General features: G+C 40.9%; 1 protein-coding gene across 1 annotated transcript in view; it reads right to left on the reverse strand.

The window, feature by feature from the left end:
- smyd3 (SET and MYND domain containing 3) overlaps positions 1–19,816 on the reverse strand; it is a 68,504-nt gene extending 48,688 nt beyond the window's left edge. The window contains exons 1-5 of the mRNA XM_084541558.1: positions 19,494–19,816; positions 4,249–4,312; positions 3,735–3,842; positions 3,506–3,563; positions 3,148–3,302 (exon numbers count right to left, since the gene is read on the reverse strand). Coding sequence (XP_084397684.1) covers positions 3,148–3,302; positions 3,506–3,563; positions 3,735–3,842; positions 4,249–4,312; positions 19,494–19,774 — 666 coding nt within the window. The 5' untranslated portion in view covers positions 19,775–19,816. The remainder of the gene's footprint in view (positions 1–3,147; positions 3,303–3,505; positions 3,564–3,734; positions 3,843–4,248; positions 4,313–19,493) is intronic.
- Between the last annotated feature and the right edge of the window lie 121 nt (positions 19,817–19,937).

A 19,937-nucleotide genomic window follows, 5' to 3' on the forward strand; every position in this document is an offset into this window, starting at 1 on the left:
ATTGGCTCATTACAAAGCTTGGGTTGTGAGCCGTCCTTCTAAAGTTATATATAACTCTCCTATCAAATGCTACAGCTAAAGAGACTTGGCCTCAGCATGAATGAGATGAGGGAACATCCGTGAAGTAAAGCGATGGCAGAAATTCAGGCAGCGCAAATGAGTGAGGCAGGGAGAGCAAGAACAAGACACACAGGAACAGATTTAGAGGAGAAAGAGATGTGTGTGTGCGTTTGTGTGGCGTCTGTGTGTGTTTTATGGAGTAACGTGTCGGTCATGAAAGGAATCTGTGTGAGAAATGGGTCTCAGTGCAGCAAGGGCTGATGCAGCATAACAATAAGTTCACACAAAGACTCGCAGGCAGGCCAATGAACGCACACATACAGATACAAAACGGACAAAGGCACATATATACACATGCAGGTGTTCATATGAGCATCTACGACACAAACCTGAAAATGTGCAAGTGTGTAAATGCCAGCTTAACCATATGCAGAGACAAACACACACACTCCAGAGAGGCAAAGTTGCTGCAGGGAAGCATTACAATGTGCCGCGGCCAGATCTCCTCTGTCACTGCTTATTACACCACCGCAGTCTGACCAAAAAACCCACACTTCAACAAACATGAAACCCTATTGTATTACCAAGCAACACATGGACAAGCACAAATACACGCCCGAGCAGTCTTTCTGCATGACATAGATGCAAAACATTTACCGAGATTGGGTCACCGAAGACAGTATTTTATGGCTCAGCTTGCATGAATGGGGTCATGCTGCAGAATGTATCAGATCAGCTGCTCTGCGATAGTGTTGCATGATGGAACTTGAACATCTCAAGCATCTCAACTTTTAACCATAGCACACAAAATTGCACACTCTCCTTCCTTCGTTGCTTCTCTTGGGTGTAAGAGCAGTAACGGTGCTGTGGCATTGCATCATTGGCTGCATCAATGTGCATGCATACATGTGTTTGTGTAACACTATTAGTGATGTGAAGAAGGAAGCTATTTGCATAAAGAATGGTTTTATAGCACACACACACACACAAACAAAACACTCCCCCACATGAGTAGACCCCCAACATACACACACAGTAATGACCTATTTTGTTAAGCACACTGAACAGTCCAAGTACACAATAATAAACTCCTCATTTGTTATGTACTAGAACCATTAAAGAGAGAGACCATAAAGGAGAGGTCGAGGAAGGAAGAGGAAAGAATGAATGCGTAAAGAATAATGAGGTAAGAGAAAGAAATGTAAGGACAGACAGACGTACATAGGTTGAACTGGCAGTGATTCATAGCTACTTTAAGAGTATGAGAGAAATAATAAGAGAACAAAAGTGAAATGAAGGACTTCTTTATACTGCATGTACAGGATATCGACCGTGCAATCACAGTGCCCCCTATTGGTCTATGAAATAGCACTCTGGATAATGGCAAAACCAGCCACACAAGCCCTCTTCACTGATTTATTAAATTCCTTTGCTAATCTCACCATAGCCGAGAGCTTTAATGATCCCATCTATTATTGTGCTAAAAAGTCTAAATTACTGATTAGAATACATCTGAATTATTATTATTATGAATTATCTGAATTATTTTTCAGAAAGATTAAAACACAGCATTATTTTGCAGAGATAAACCAGCAGCCCAGCCTCATGGGGGCTTCTAGTCATTGTTTTGAGGAAGGGGCTTTTAACCTCTTGAAGAGCTTGTCTGCTTTAATTTCAGCTCACATTTTTGGATGTTAAATTAATTTCCAGTGACATCACACTTGCACTGAACACACCAATCAGGCATAACATTATGACCACCTTCCTAATATTGTGTAGGTCTCCCTTGTGTCTCCAAAACAGTTGTGACTCATCAGAGAATGGACATGGGCCTTCTGAGGGTGTCCTGTGGTGTCTGGCAACAGGATGTTGTTAGTGGGGGTCTTTGGGTCCTATGGGTTGAGGGGAGGGGCCTCTGTGGGTCATCCCACAGATACTTGATCAGTTTGAGAGCTAGTGAATTTGGAGGCCAGGACAACACCTTGTTTTTCATGTTTGTAGAGTTGTTCCTAAACTGTTATTGTGTATGTGTCTGTGTCAGGCTGCATCCTGCTGGGGATGGCTGCTGCCATCAAGGAGTATCATTGCTATTGGTTGTGGGTGCCTGGTCTGGTCTAGGTTGATGGAACATGTCTAATGTCTCATCGTCACAAGATGGTCAATGTTATTTACTTCTCCTGCCAGTGGTTTTAATGTTGTGGCTGATCGGTGTATGTCTGTCCAGACTTCTATAATACTGTGTGTAGAGCATGAAGCATTTGCAGAACATCATGTTATCACAGTGGAGTTGGCCTTTCAGATATAAAATGTTGTGATTTTTATCCTCTCAGACATGTGGGGGGAATGTTTTCCTATTCAACATATAAATTCTTGACTTATGGCCAAAAACATGTTTTGTGAGGTCACTGTGAGAACTACAGCAAAATACTCTCGGGGCATCCCATGACAAATTCCATTCACAATAACGGACTGAATGGATGTACAGACGGCTGTTGCCAGCACAGAGGCATAATTAGGTTTCAAATATTTTAAAAAATACAACAAACTCAGTGATTTAGTGTTTAAGGGTGGTCAAATTTGTAACTCGGGTTTGTTTTATGGAAACACTTTTACCTCCTTATTACTCACACACTCATGTGATCATTGTGATGACACACACACGCAAACACGCACTTGTTGAAATTCAAACAGCTAGAAATCACAGGGAAGAGTCACGGAAGCTAACAGATAACAGAGGCATAACAAAATGGAGACAAACACGTCCTTGCACACAACAATTTGCGGTTTGAATTCCAGCGAAAGGCAGCTGGCGCGTTTTAAGAGGAATAAGACCTGAAGTTGTTCTGGGAATACACAAACACAATGATGTAGTTACAGATGCTGGGAAAATCTTAGACATATGTTGGATTAAAGCCAAATGCAGCAGGGGATGCTTAAAGCAATGAACAGTTACTTGTGTATATCTTTATTTTGTCTAGAGGAGAACATTTTTGTGTTTGTGCATTCATGTGCTGCAGAAGTACGGCAAGGTGGTCTCTATGTACTACAAACTATATGAGAAAACGTGTTGAAATACAATTAGCTAACCTTTGCAATGAGGCAGAGGGCATCTCGGCAGGAGGGTGGCAGTGCTGGCGTCATTTCCTGCGTCAGGTCGGGTACTTCCGGTTGTAGGTACAGCTCTAACATTGATGCCAGCTGGCACAGACCTTGTTTCTTACCCTCTGACATAGAATTCAGGTCTGTAAAAGGTAATGGTAACACAATAATTTGTCTGCCGCTAAACAAATGGTGTATGAAGTTAAATGTGTCCAAAACAATCTATATATTTGTCTCAAAATTAAATTGTTCCGGCGTGGAACCTGAATTTCGTGTCTCAGGAGAAAGAATACAAGCTCATAGAAATAATCATACACATATGCCATAATCATTGCAGGGGACTTACGTGATTCATGCTCATCTAAAGTGTAGAGCTCCTCACTACTGCTCTTCGATGGACTTAACTAAGTAGGGAGAAGAAGGGGCCCATTAGCATGTTCTTCTAGATTTACAGAAATAGGCTTGTTACCCTGTTACAGCTAACAAAATGAAAGACTGAATAGTGGTGTTGCTGCATCTGTCTTTGTGCACATTATTTTGAGTGAGCTAAACAGTGACAAAGTCCAGAAACACACCAAGGCAAAGATAAGTCTCGCAGCCAGACGGACTGAGTCAGTGGGAAGTCGGGGTAGGAGGCTCCGCAGACATTTACACTCTCTCTTATGGCCTGACCACGCTTGTTTCTGCAGGAGAAGAGCATTTCAACACACTGATACACAAAAATACACACATACAGAGTCATGCTGTCAATACTTTGAGATACATTCACCTCCTGGAGACTTAACCTGACCTGCGTTTATACAGAAAGAGCAGCGCACACAGGAGGCGTTCAGGTACATTATGTTGGAGCCAAATACACAATCACTGTAGTTACATAAGTAAAATAGAGAAAAACAGACTTGTAGCAGAATAATAGCCCTCAGGCCTCAGCTGCTTAGTCATGTACATGAGAAACATCTACCTTGATACTTCATGATTTACATTATGAGAATAGTTTGTTACCCCCTAAATGGAAGGCAGGTCTCCACAAGGTGACAGTGTAAACTGGTTTACGTCCCCACAACATGTGTAACAGTGCACACACTATACCTGGCAAGTGGCATTGCAGTAGCGAGCCGTCTTACACTGAGAACACCTCAACAAGGTCTGACATCTACAAAGAAGAACAGAATAAAGGTGTGTTAATTCTTCAAATAAATTTCCCCAAAGAAAATTCTGCCACCAGAAAAAAAAACACAAAAATGATTCAAAGGCTGATTCAATGTTCTCAAGACCTCCCCGGGCCACAAGCAGAATAAAATATTACTAATATTTTAAGAAGTGAATGACTCAGTGAGTTGGATTGGAACCAGACCTCCAGGCTTTCAATATCACTCATGTCAGACTTTCATTACTGTTGCGTAGCGTTTTGAATCTAAAACCTTAAGCTGCTCCTCATACATAACAGTTCTGGACGCAGCTGAGCTTCAACAGTACCAAAGACATCCTCATATTCACTCAGGCATGCTCCTGTCATTAACTTGACCTTTTACCCATATAGCAACTGTATCTTATCCTTTTCTGTCTGCCGCATTGAGATGACTGCGTGCATCCATTATCTTGTTTTATCTACCTACCCATTTCCAATCTGACTGTCATCTAAGGTCAATACATTAGGTACACTCTCTCCTTTGTCACAGCCTATTAGTGTCACGGCACTAGCATGTGTCCAAGTGTGTGTGTGACGGCTGTGCGTCCACTTCAAGTGTTTTTGTGTGTATGTATGCTTCCTGCCTCTGAGGTCTGATGCGTTTCTCAGAGTAATCCTGCTGTCCTTTCCAGTTTGTCCGTCAGTCTGATAACGAGCCAGAGAACAGCAGAGTCTGTCTGCTTCACGCGGCCAATTACAGCCCGTAGAGAGTGCATCACTAAAACACACACGCACGCATAAACACACACACAAAGTGTGAGTCAGAGAATTGTGAGGGTGTGTGTTTGTGCATCAATATGAACCATCAAATTATTTACGCTGTTTATTGTGGTAGCAATACATAATCTTAGAGCAGAGTTTTTGGTATTTTTAATTTGACATGACTGGTTCCCGGCTCACATACTTAGCGTTTGATTCAATGATCAATATCGACTACCTGCTCAGCAACAGATGGACAGAGATGGAGACAAGCTAGTGAACATGGTGGATCATTCAGCTGCTAAGGATTCAAACACACAAACAAAGAATGTTGCATGGATCCGAAATTAAGAAACTGTTTGCTAAAAAGTTCACTACATCAAGTTAAAGGTTTATGCACCAATCAGGCATAACATTATGACCACCTTGCTAATGTTGTGTAGGTCTCAGTTGTTTCTTGAACAGTTGTGACTCATCGGACAATGGACATGGGCCTTCTGAGAATGTCCTGTGGTGTCATTGCTATGGGGTGGGGATGCCTGGTCTGGTCTAGGTGGGTGCTACATGTCTAAGTAACATCCACATGAATGCCAGGTCCAAACGTTTTCCACCAGAACATTGAATTGTCACAAGGTAAATGTTATTAACTTCTCCTGTCAGTCCTGACACTCTCTCTCTTTACGTTATAAAGCCCTCCGCACTCACACATCCAGACTGAACAACATTTTCTTCTCCTGATCTGTGGCTGCTGTAAACCAGCCCAAGAAACTCTTTGTCTGTCAACACAACCAAGTCAACTGTTCACATTGTAACCATGCTGCTGCGTAAATAACCCATTCTGCATGACAATTTGCATAATACTGTACATATAACTATATATTCCAGAGCCATATTATCTATTGCAGACATATTTATAATTTAGTCTGTTCGATTCCATCCCATTTTGACTGAGATTTAGATATTTGCTCTCTTTACTACTGTGTATTTTTTACCTTTAGAATATTGTTGTTGTTTTTTGTTTTTTTTAATGTTTATACTGAGCATCTTGCAGAGCTGTAAACAAAATGTCGTTGCACTGTACAACTTGTATTCTGCAATGACCCTAAAGGATATTCTATTCCATATATGATCACATTAAAATGACACAAACAATACAGCCAGGAAAAAACATGGGATGGGAGAGAAGACCCCATCCAATAATCCTAACCATAACCCAGCAACAAAGAAAACTGTAATTATATCATATACACTACTGTGGCGACAGAGACACGCACAATGAAAGCCTCTGCATTCAGATAGACAAGTACTACCAACAACCATCATCCAGTTTTCTGTGTGTGAAGGATATCTGTGCATCACTATTGTCATTGCAACACTATAGAATAATAATAGGGAACCATGGTTTCACAGAGCATCCCAAGGCGGGTTTGGCAGGAGCTTGTGTACAGTAAAAGATCAGAGGTATTTGTGGTTTGTTTTAAGATGAGAAAATAAAGGAATGCTGCTAATTAAATCTGACAAATAATGGTGTTATGAGTTACGACACTCGTAATGGAGAACAAGTTACTATGGGTGTAAATACATTAGCCCAGGGCTTATCGTACTGAGCATGTAACATTTGATTAGACTGGACATATGTATGAATGCTCTAAGTGACATTACAAGCCTTGAGACTGTAAAGGAAAGACATTTAATATGAACACAAACACACAAACAGTGTAGGTCTGACCAAAGGCTGTCGTCTGTGAACATTAGCGACAGACGTTTTGTGTTTCCTCTGAGTGTTTTGTCTATCAGTGTGTGACCAGACTGGACTGTTGTATTTGGCTCGAGGCCTCTGCAGACTTGTACGAGTTCCTGTTCACTCCTCCCCGCTCTCCAGAAAGTCTGTGGTTTTTTTTGTTGTTTTTTTTTTTTTTCAACTTTCCTCACCAACATCTTTTTCTTCCCCCTCTTGTTATGCCGCTGTGTTTTCTTTGAGTTGACCTTTCCAGCTTGGAACCCAGTGGTAAATTTATAGTCTCGCCCTGGGAAGGAGGTTCATGAAAGCACAGCTATTCTTGTCACGTTGAGACCAACCAGAAACTGGGAAGCCACCCACAGTTTAAGAAACAGATGCCTGCAGTCCAGGACATAAAGCAGTGACAACAGATAGGACCAGGTCAGGCCTAAACACAACCAGAACTCATAACTTATACACTAAGAGTTTGAGCTGCCAGCCACAGGAAGTCCATCCATCTTCCAAGAGCCAGACATGAATATTGTGGGATTTCTTTAAATATATAACAGTGTCAAGAAATAAATAAAAATAAAAATCACTAAAACCGTTAATGCAGTTACATTAGCTGCATTAATGCACAGTTGCACCCCAGCAACTGTTGTTATGGTGATCGCCTCCAGGCTGATAAACTCAACCATTTACTGACTTCAACAGACACACTCTACCTCTCTCGTACACACGCACAGATACCGGTCACATAATCCAGGTATTCCAGCGGGATGTAGGGGGTTTATTTTGACTAAATATAATTGAATATTTTCTCCCCGTAAGGGATTTGATGACAGTCATGAAAACAGACCATTTTGCTCTCTACTCACCCTAGAGAGGACAACAGAAATTTAATTCAAGCACATAAACATGAATAGAAAAAGAAACACCTCAGTGGTATTTACTGGTACGCTCAAATATGACTGGAAAGCCAACGAAATGTTTTACTTCCTCACGAGCCATAACAACAACAACCGCCACAACAACAAACACACGTTTCGCGTCCTACAGTTCAACAGTTCCTCCCGAGCGTTCTTTCAACCGAGCTCTTACTGTTTGTCATTCGGGATCGCTCAGTTCAGGAAGAAACACCCACACACACTGTGTACATTTCACGCACAATATTTCATGATTCACATACACAGAGACGACCCTGCTCTGGCCCGCAGGCAGGAAGCAACGGAAGCTCAGATACGAACGCTGCTTCATGCAGTACGTACAGTAAGTTACAAATATAAATGTGGACAAATACAATATCAGAATAAACAGAAAAAGACAGCAAAAAATAAATCAGAAACCAGAAGCTTCCTCAGTCTTCATCAGTTCATTAGTGGCCAACAGGATTCCTCCTACGAAGCACATCTGTCTCATCTTCAGCCACGTTCTCTTATGTTCCCTCTCCTCCCCTGTCAACCCCCTTCTTCCCTTCATCCCTCTCTCTTTCTTCCCCGTGCCTTTTGTCTGCTCTTCTTCTCCCTCTGAGTCTCTGTCAGATGTTGTGTGAAGTGATAGTCTTCTGGATGGCAGGTCCATGGTTGGACTGCAGGCACAGTAGGAAAACTCATGAATAACATTAGATGGCTTTCATTAGTAGCATGCACAAGACTGAATTAAAAACCAGACTCTCTCTCTCTCTCTCTCTCTTTTTCTCTGCACCCTTCGTTTGTTCTTCTCCGTCATACTCTGTCTTATTTCACTATTTTTATATTTTTTACACCCAACCTTGTCATTGGGTCATTATACTTAAATTGAGATTTTTAAAAACAGTCACACTGCTACACTGGTATTATCAATTATTTAAACTGTGTATCTAGCAAAAATGCCAGATATTCCTGGTTTGAACTTTCAACTGTAGGTCACACAAAATAAGCAATATAAATATGGCATCTGGAAGGACAATATAGTGGGAAATTTCAATCAATAAAAATCAACCATAAAAAAAATAATCCACATATTTACCATCGGAAAGATGGAGCACCTTATTCCTCACGCACAGACAAATGACCCTTTAGTGTTGTGGAGAAACCTGGTTATTGTGGTAATTTGTTTAATGTATTAGACAATATCTACTGTAATGAGCTTGTGTTTATTATAAAAATATAAGGCAACATTTATTTTCCCCTATAATTTAAAATGAGTCACATTTTAAAAGAAATGCAAGAACTTACTGTGAGACTGAAAATGTACTTTTAAAAGGTACACTGTCATTTGCGGTTGTCTACTTCCAAACTACATCCGTATGTCTTTATAACCTTGCAAATTAGACAACTCTTGGGCTGTGCAAAATGGCAAGCAGAAGTTGTCAAGTTGACTTTTCTTTTCAAAGATAAAACGCAGATGCGGATGCAGATGCTGCTAATGCAGAACACAGATGTTGGTATGGTACAAACGAGTGGAGAAATGAAAATCTGGAATAAGTGAGAAGACATGTGGGAGAAACACAAAAGCATAAACACAAGACGACTTAGAATAACAACATAAAAACTGTCACTCAAGACGAGTGAAAGTGACTGAAAGATGCTGCCTTCCTCCATTGATATGCAAGAGCGTAGATCTGTGAACTTGCATGTGTGTATATGTGGTCAGTTTCGTTAAGTCTGTGCTATCAGATGCCTAATTAGGCCTACCTCAGCATAACTCTCTTGGTGTGTGTAGCATGGTAATTAATTTCCCTCGAGTATTGGCAGCTCCACTGTGTCCATGAGATTTTCTTGTGTCTTCTCTGTGTGTGTGTGTTTGTGTATGTTAATAATTAGCGGGGTTCTCGTTTCTGAGCTGCCCAGTCGTGCCTGAGTGAATTTCCTCATTTCCAGCCTGAGTGGCCAATGCGGCATGATATATCTCATTCCAACATGACAGGCAATGTGTGCGAGTACATGTATGTGAAATATTAACATCAGAATCAGAATCCTTCAGAAGAATACTTCAGAATTAATCCTTCAAGGAAATTGTTTAATATGCTGCACCGGTCCTGACTGATTTGCAAAAACATACAGTTTTGTAGAAAACCTGACTCTGGTCTGCTTAAGCCACTTCTTGTTTCCGTTGCCTGCAGCGCTTGCGAATTTGAAACATGTTTTTCTCAAAACTGCCTCACAAATGAGCTCCTCCTCACGCAGCAAAAGAAATTCCAGCACCAACTTTCTAAAAAAGACACATATTACAAAGTAAATGTGAGACAATGTAAGCATGAGTACTGAACACATTAACACCAGTTCCTTAAGGGACTCTACTGCCACCTACTGCTGCATCTTTGCTACGACAGCACTGGCCAAACGAGGCCACATCACTCAGTGCACTGCATTCCTCCACAGCACGAGTTTAGTGTAAACTGGTGAATGACATGTATGACACAGTTGCCTGTGTGTGTTTGTGTGTCTGTGCGTGTGACATAGCAGAGACACCAGCTGCATCTCAAGTCTTCTTAGAACCCTTGCTGAGTTCCTAATTGTTTAGAGGATGATTCATTGACACCTGAGGGGACTGGGACAAGTCTCCTTATGATTTTATTATCATGGTGATGAGAGAACATGTGCGTCTTCACACACACACACACAGAAAATAGTGAACTCGGATATATGCATGGAGCAAAACAAGAAAGGATGGAAACTATAAATTTAGACATCCTGACATTATACTGAGAGCTATTCCAGATATTAGCAGTGTTATATTAGTATTGTAACTGTTTTTGTCCATTGCTGGAACATAAAAAGGCTGAAATGATGTTGTATTTACGTGAATTTGAGCTTTCCCATGCAATGAACTCTAAAACATACTAAGCTCCAGTGTGAAGAGAAACCTGGAGAAATCTGAGCAAACGTGGTGTGATCTCAATTAAATGCTGAATAAAAGATAAGATATGCTTATAAAAGAAGCACGGCTAATACAGTTGTGTGATATCATTATTAAAATGGATCCGAACCTCTGAAATACAGGCGCTACACAGCTCTATAAAGAACCAAGTGAAACCTCATTAATGATTGGTTATAGACACGAGAAACTCAAATCTTTTAACGAATGAGCGAATGAAAACACTAAATCATATGCGAGTAATATCATCTCAGGCATCATCATAAAACTAAATGACACGGGGCTTAAATTGTGGCCGTTTTCCTTCAGCTCTTTGCCTTTGGGAGAAACATTAGTATTCACAAGTAACAGATGCACGGTCTGCGATCAGCAGAATAATGTGAATCTACAGGGAGTCTTTTTGCCTTCTCTAAATTTCTGAAGGGAACTAATACACACACACAAACAGGTTCAGTTGTTTTTCCACTCGCTGGAAAAAAACACACAGACTTTCATTAATTGTGTTTCACCCATGCTACTCATGCCAGAAGAATTAAATACTCACCCTCCAGAGGACCAACGTAAAATGTCTGGGAAGACTTGTTGTCCTCATAAGTAGAGTGAAAAAGCTTACACACAGATGTGCTTGCTAGATGAATACCAAGCATTACACACATGGGGAGGTGTGTTCCCAGTTTACGGCAAATCACTTGGTTTGCAAATGATTCAGCTGTGTGTGTGTGTGTGTGTGTCTTGAGACACCTGGGTATCTAACTACAGTAGATGGAGAACAGAGGGGAGGAGGGGGAGGAGAGAGAAGCAGATGCAAGCAAAATAATCTACATTGGGAATGAAGCAGGGAGCTGAGGCAGGTGGGGGGAAAAAAAATGTGAACGATGAGAAGAAAGTGGAAGAGAGCGGTGAGGAAAAAGAGAGGGAACGAGAAGGGAGACAGATGGAAAGAAAGAGATGTAGAAGGAGGGGAAGCAGGGGAGGAAGAGAGATGTCGGGAGAAGCAGATGGGAGAATAAATCGAGAGGAGGGAACAAGTGAAAGGAGGAGGGGTGCTGACTTGCTTTTTGAACTACTTCCCTCCTCTCATCTGTTCCTCTTTGTGTAGTCTTGTCAAACTGCATCTAAAGAAGTAATCTGTATGCTTCATGTACCACTGCATTCACACACTCATATCAGTGTGTGCGTGCGTGCGTTGGTGGGAAAAGTGGGGACAGATAGTGTTTGAAAAAGAGTGTATGTATGAGTAAGAGAGAAAGTATAAATGTTTATAGAGACTTACAGTTCAGTTTATGTGCCAGAACATAAAGAGATTAAACTAGGCAGTGGATACTGTACAATGCTAACTACAACAAACCTTTAAAGGCTGCCTGACCGTGCCAACAGACTCACAATCAAATCCACAATAATAATGTAAAGCAGGCGTAATGAGGAACAATTTCAGATCGGATCACTCAGAGCACATTTGGAGCTGGTTGTGACCACTGTTACATTGAGCTACCACCTACTCAACTGTCATTCTGTGCATAAGCGTCATTCATTCAGAAATAAAACACAACAGTTATTATGAATAAACCAAACTAAAAACTAAAATCAGGCATAACATTAAAACCACTGACAGAAGTAAATAACATTGGCCATCTTGTGACAATCCAATGTTCTGCTGGGAAACTTTTGGATCTGACATTCATGTGGATGTTACTTAGACATGTACCACCCACCTCGACCAGACCAGGCACCCCCACCCCATAGCAATGACACTCCTTGATGGCAGCAGCCATCCCCAGCAGGATGCAGCCTGACACAGACACACACACAAAAACGGTTTAACTCTGTGGATGATATGTGGGATGATCTAGAGGCCCTCAACCCATAGGACCCAAAGGCCCCAACTAACAACACTGCCAGACACCACAGGACTCCCTCAGAAGGCCCATGTCCGTTCTCTGATGAGTCACAACTGTTCTGGAGGCACAAGCCGTATCTCGCCAAAGATGAAGAAATCATCAACCTCGACAATACTAGGACGGTGGTCATAATGTTGTGTCTGATCGGTGTATATTTTGACTGACTAGCTCAAAAGACATTATAATGACTTTTGAGGTTTGCTTCTTCTGCTGCTGCCTTGTTTTTTAGTTTGTTCCATTTATTCAGCTTCCTGCTAGCAGACATTTACATCCAGCTGAAATTAGAACAAGACTCAAGTCGACCGCCTGTCAATATTTGTTTTATGGTCTTTGACTCAAAGGATCCCATGGAAACTGGTTTATCTAACTTTCAACCAAAAGTTCCTCTCTATAAATAAGACAAAGGTTTTAGATGTATTGTTTTTGTTGTTTGCACTGTTCTGCTCTGTGTGTTTCTGTGCGGCCCAAAGAGACACTGAGTGAGAGATTGGTGTCAAATATAAAGACTTCCTCTGACAGCATTAGAGTTACCCCCTTATCTAACACATACACACACATACACACACATACACACACACACACTCAAACACGACCTGACTTTTCGACCTCCATCTTCCTCTTCTTTTAGTTTCAAGTCAAATAAGGACCTTTCTCAAGGTTACACTTACATCTCAACCTGCAATGCAATCAATGACTTTTGTTCAATCAGTAAAAACAATATATTTTTACAATTATATATATTATATTCTGTTGTCTTCAATGCTTTTGACAACGTGTCTTCATAGCCCAACCTGAACCATAAGCAGGAACTAAACATGTCAGGTTATTTTATTATTATTATGATATTATAATATTAAATTAATAGATTGCTAAAGATGAAGCCCAAAGTCTGTTTGGTTATATTTTCCAGAAACCATTAGTGACCACACGTCCAAACAAAAGTAACAGAGAACACAGCTGAAATCACCAGACAGGTGGGGAGTACCTGAGGATTCACATTAATATTAATACATGTGAAGTTATGATACACAGCTCCGATGGTATGAGACATTGAATAAAAACAATTTACCTCGGATTAGCTTCAAAAGCGCTTCGGGGATGCTCAATGGAAAACACTGACGCCAAGGAGATTGTTACACCAGGTTTCCTAATTAATTAGCAAGCGATGTGGCTGCATTTCAAATGAGGCTTCACTTTGCATTTATGCAATTTAAAATGGTAAGAAATTCTACTCTGGCGAGAAAAAAATAACTCTTTTCTCCAGTCTTTGTTCCCCTTATTTAGTTTCACCACCCCCTCCTCCCTCTGCGAGTCTGAGAGCCTCGAATAGTTGTTTGTTTGTTGACCTCTAGCGGTTTGATCCTACTGAGATGTGTGTGTGTGCGTGTGTGTGTGTGTGTACTCCCTCAGCATTTATCACTCATTACTTACATACAGGCTTCAAGGCCTGTAATTAACTTCAGCTTTGATGCCCCACCAAACCCACCACCACCTGCTCATTTCCTGGACACACACACAAACACACACAGTTGAAGTGCACTCAAACATAAAGTACACTTCTGTTCTTGCCATAAGACATAGTCACACAAGTAACTGCACACTCACACGCGTTCTTCAACACTCAGTCCTGCTGAGATACTAATTGTGTTTTAGTGAAAACAGGAAAGAAAACACTTCAAATCTCTGAGACCAGTCCCAGCTCATGTATGCGTGTGTGTGCGTGTGGTGAGTCTACAATTCCTACGCTCCACAGCGGTTTTGGCGACATAAACTCAACTCACAGGTCTTTCCCAACACCCGAATCGATAAAAGACGTGAACACATTATGACACCCGGGTTGACAAATGTCGGCCTCAGGCCAAGCAGATGTCACACTTATTCATTATCTCAAAAACATGATCGCAGACTGAACTACAACCTTATTCTACACGTACCTCAAATAACACCAGACTCTTTTTTGCCCCAAGCACTTAGAAAAATAATGGAAGTCAGTGGAGGCATACGCTCTCCAGCTTTTATTGATTTCTGTTGTTATGACTCTATCTTCTGCGTGAAACCGTGACAGTGTTTTAAAGATATTGAATACGTGTCACGTTACAATGTTCAAGCCTGTAGCCGCCAGTCCTTGTCACTTTGGGAAATAACTGTCCAGTCCTTCAGAATTGTATGCCTCTAAGTTTATTGGTTCCTTTTACTGATGCCAACATGTTTTTCTGACAGTTGCAGATTGCAAAACATCCAACTCATGAGTCTAAACTGCTGTGGGAAGGAGGGAACCGTCTAAAGCGTGGTTTAATTTCACAAAGAAAGACAACAGCAGTGCAAGTTACAATGTCTGTAAAATTCTACTTTTGATTAAGGTCAGAAACAACTGTAATATGCTGGAATTGAATTGAATTGAATTGAATTGAATTGAATTGGAACATCTTTATGCACAACATGAGCTAAAATCTGTACAAAGTACAGCCATACTAGGGATCCCGTGGGGCTATGCTTGGAAATACACTGTAACATCACATATCACCACTAGCGTGCACATAATAAGCAAATATAACATTGACCATCTGAGTCTAGGGTGCTAGTATGCTACCATTTGCTAATTGTCAGTGCAAATTCCAAGAAGTGCCACTTCAGATGATGGGAATAGTTAGAGGTTATGTGATCATGAAGGAAAGATTTGGACAAGCGGGAATTGTGACCTAATGGTGGCATTACAGGAAAATTCAGAGGATCACTGAAGTCTGTAACAGTCATCCTCTCAAGATCATAAATGGATTTCATGGCAATCCATCAAAAAGTTGATACCTATCTGGACCAAACTGGTACCCTAACAACAATATTGTGAGCTCGTCAGTCTAAACATACACCAATCAGGCATAACATTATGACTGCCTTCCTAATATTGTGTAGGTCTCCCTTGTGTCTCCAAATCAGTCCTGATTTGGATCATCCCAGTTTGGGATCTAGTGAATTTGGAGGCCAGGTCAACACCCTGTGCTGTTCTTCATGTTTTTTGAGTTGTTCCTAAAGCGTTTTTGTGTGTGTGCCTGTGTCATGCTGCATCCTGCTGAGGATGGCTGATGCCATCAAGGAGTGTCATTGCTATGAGATGGGGGTGCCTGGTCTGGTCTAGGTGGGTGGTACATGTCTAAGTAACATCCACATGAATGCCAGGTCCAAAAGTTTCCCAGCAGAACATTGTATTGTCACAAGATGGTCAATGTTATTTACTTCTCCTGTCAGTGGTTTTAATGTTGTGGCTAATCCGTGTATAGGGCTATGTTGCTAGCATGGTCGAAAATGGCTTAACAGCAACGTTTAAGATATTATCAGATACATTCAAACATAAACTATGTGACAATAACAAAATGTTTTATGACTAGAAAGCTTTATAGTAACAATGGAGTCTTCAGTCAGCCAATTACTATTCAAGACTAATATTTAAAGTGGTGAAGGAAAAATGACTTGCATAATCAACCCAGATTAATAAGAATTCTCAAGTCCTTCTCTGCTGATTGATTCATGTTCATCTTGGCTCATACTTCAGTTTTAAATGACTAGCAGACGGCTAAAGAAGCAGCCTGAAGAGTAAATTTATATTAGAGAAAACAAACAATCCTGCCATGCCCTTATTTCATGTAGCAGTAATTCTATTCACATCCCTGCAGGGTGTTTGAGGCTATTCTTTAGTTAGACACAATGACTACCCATTCAAAGAGAGAAAACACACACACACACACACCACAGCTAATAATTGCATAGCGACAGTCTTCTGCTGCCGTCACTGAGCAGTTTGAGGTGCAGCACGCCTCTCAGGGGTAGTTGAGGAAAGAGAACTGTTCCCTCACCCACATTAACTTCATTACCTGTGGATAAAGTGGATGTTCTGCAGCGCCTCGTGCACTGATAGCTGCCTGAGACGGCTGTCTGACAACCAGAGCCGGTGCTTTAATGACTAACAAGCTATTGATGTGACAGAAACCCACGAAAGGGATCTGTCCCAGTTTAGTGGAAATGGACTGCTCCTCATTTAGCGCAGTGAGCTGTATATCAAATGAGGAGTGTGTGGTGGCTTGTCAGTTATTTATTCATCCCAACAACTCACTACAGCACAAACACACTAACATCCCACAAACTGTACACACTGTATATCCTTTCAGTAATAATCGATCGTATCAGCTATTCACAGGTAACTCACAATCAGCTTGACTTTAGTTCTTTTCAAAGGGCTACAAAAAAACACACACTACCTTCCTTTCTATTTCCATGGTCATTTCCTTACAGAAATTTGATCTTAAAATATATTTCCTTTCCTTTTTATAATAAACTTGCTTATAATTCTTTTCCACTCCATCCCGAGCACTGTTGATCATGTACACACCAAGTCACACTATGGGTCTTCAGCTAGCTGTAAGAAGATAGATCAGTAATCCCAGTACGGACATCACAACAGAGGCAAAAAGACTGAAAAGGAGAGAAAACAGAGTATAGGCCAAACAGGTAATTCTTAAATTGACTTTTAGTTGAGCTTCGCAAAATAAAAGTCGCTAAACTGGCCTTCTTGCTTTTGAACTTAATTTAACTTTAACTAGACAGAGATTTAGTTGCTAGCTTGACATCTTAAAACAGCAAAGAAAAATGAACTGCATCTGAGATGGTATGGACGCCCAATCATGAAGAATATAACAACAATTTATTCAGTCGGGAAAGCACAAGTGTATTAATATTGGTTTAGCTCAAATACGTGCTACAATGAGCCATGACTGATCAGCACTGAACGAAAGCAGGACCTTCCCAAAGTGGAATGTGGCCATCAACAAATAATATACTGGTTTTCCCACTGTGAAACTATGAAACTCAAAATGCCCATCTCACATAATAAAGTACAGATTGGGGTTTTCTGCCTAAATGTTTAAATCCCAGCATGAAAACTGTCTGACATCATCTGTTGTGCCACTTATGTTTCAAATTTGGAGCTTACGGTTTTCTATGCTCACACAAAGCATATTAGGCTACACAAATTCATAATTCTTTCAAATGGCACAAGAGCAATAACAAGAGAGTGATCACACTCAGCAATAAATTTCATTTTCATGTGGGAGTCAGAAGTGGATATGAGCTGCATCTTTATACTCTCCCAAAGGACGTCTACAATAACTGCTCTCATTAATCATCTTCCATTTCATAAAGATGCTCATATACCTTCTGTATGCAGCCTAAAGTAATTAACCCTTCATTCACTTTGCCGTGCCTGAACCCGAAATCAGTACACTTATTTCTCTCTTTACCAGCCTCATTAAATTTCCATACATGTATTTAGTCTGATGAAGTGGGTTTGGCTGCAGTACGAAAACAGCAGTGTCATTAAGCATCCAGCTGAACAAACATAGCCTGCAAATGGGATGAAAGGGTGAACAACTCATCACATCTATGTAGGATCAAGGATCAACTGTACATCTCACATACAATTAATAAAGATAAAGACCTTTATTGCATTATTGTGTCATTTTATATCAATATTCTGGTATAGGTTTTTATGAAAAGCAATTGTAGATTAAGGTAACCTGACAATAATATCTGGGTAATCCAATTAAAAAATAAATAAATAAAATGTGCTGCAGGGGACACATTAACTCTGACTGACACATTATTTTAGCGATATTCACCATACACGCACGAGACTCAAAATTAGCTAATAAAGCAGACCCCACCATTATGCCCTGCAGCAGCTGATGCTGTGTATTGATTAGTAGTGCATAAGCCCATGAGCCCAAACAATGTTAGTATTCGCCATGTGACCAGATTCCACAAGGCACACAGTGAGGTTGGTGTTTCTGTCTACACACAGGTCCTTCTGCATAAAAAGAAAAATGCACTAGCCATAGAGCTGTTCAGCTACAGATACCCGTATCAGAAATGCCTGCAATGCTGAACTGGCATCAGCAAGTACATCAGTCTACCCCAATACCAGGTTTTTCCAAAAGTCCCAACGTCACATAACTAGAAATCAATTCATCTTTATTTCTCTGAAACAGCAGATGACCATGACAGCGTAGGTCAGCTTCCTGTGCAGGCTGTTTTACAGTTACAACACAGAATTGATTTCTAAACAATGTCAACGATTTAGTAATATTCTACACTGTATAATCTCACCGGTAGAAATGTGGTGTGCTGCACACGAAACTACAGCCATGCATACTGTGCACACCGTGTGCACAGTATGCATGGCTGTAGTTTCGTTAGGTGGCCCCAGTGTTGCCAGTTTCAACAGCAGAGCTCTTATAAATACAAACATTCACCGTGGCAAAGGATACACAAGAGACAAACACTGGGAACTGCATTCAAAGGACACACACACACACACACACCAAAAAAATAAATAAATAAATAAATCCACCGTAAAATTTTAAAATTTCTTCTGTTTTTCTAAGTTACGACTGCAGTGGAACATTTTTTTAAATGCATTGTTAATATTGGTTTGGTATTGGTCATGAGCTGGTAAGGATAAAATGTGTCAGAACATCTCTACCTGGATAGCAGGACTTCTTCTAAGACATTTCCACATTCGTAGACAAATTATCATGTGAATAAAAACGTCTGTCCCTTTTCCTAAGGAAGAGCTTTGCTGCCATCTCGTGGCCAGCTGAAGAACTCAGCAGTATTAACTACTGTAAATGTTAAGTTGATGCAAACATGGGACATGAAACCAACTATAGTCATAAGCACACAATTACACAAACAGGCTGTATATACATCAACTAACAGAAAACGGAAAGTGAGAGTATCAAACGAGCTGAGTGAGGTGTGAACTTAACATAATTTCTTTCCTCATAGTGCAGACCCATGCCAGCAGCGAGTCCTTATAACCTGAACTAATATATACTAAAGCTATCAATATCCTCTGTTTGCTCTTCAGCATGTTGCCAGTTCAGAGTTCAGAGCACCGCCTGTCTCATCCATAGGGTCTCACCGTGTGAAGCAGTGGTGGCAGACTTCTCTGGCCAGTTTGTTGGTCACACAGCACGCCAGGGGCTCAGAGGAAGTCACCAGCTCTCCTCTCCTGATCCTGGCTTTCGCCCGAACACCGTTACCCTTCCCGGGACTGACAAAACGCTCCAGCACCGGTGCCATTGTCGGTTTTCCCTCCACGTGAACCGAGCAGTGTTTACATCCGTGATGGACGCTGCGTCGTGACGTCACACGCACACACCCTCGTATTCCATTGAGAAGTAAGATCTTACTTAAATGCATAATACATTAAAAGTATACATGAGAGTTTTGAATGACTGTATTCCAAATAAATGATGTATTACCAACAGTAGGATTTCGCATTATTTTATTTATCGTACCATAAGTGGCATCTATGCACTACTTCTATAACTGCATCTAAGACCATTCTCATCTGTTTTGAAAC

This window comes from Chelon labrosus (assembly GCF_963514085.1).
Source record: "Chelon labrosus genome assembly, chromosome: 3".
NCBI lineage: Eukaryota > Metazoa > Chordata > Actinopteri > Mugiliformes > Mugilidae > Chelon > Chelon labrosus.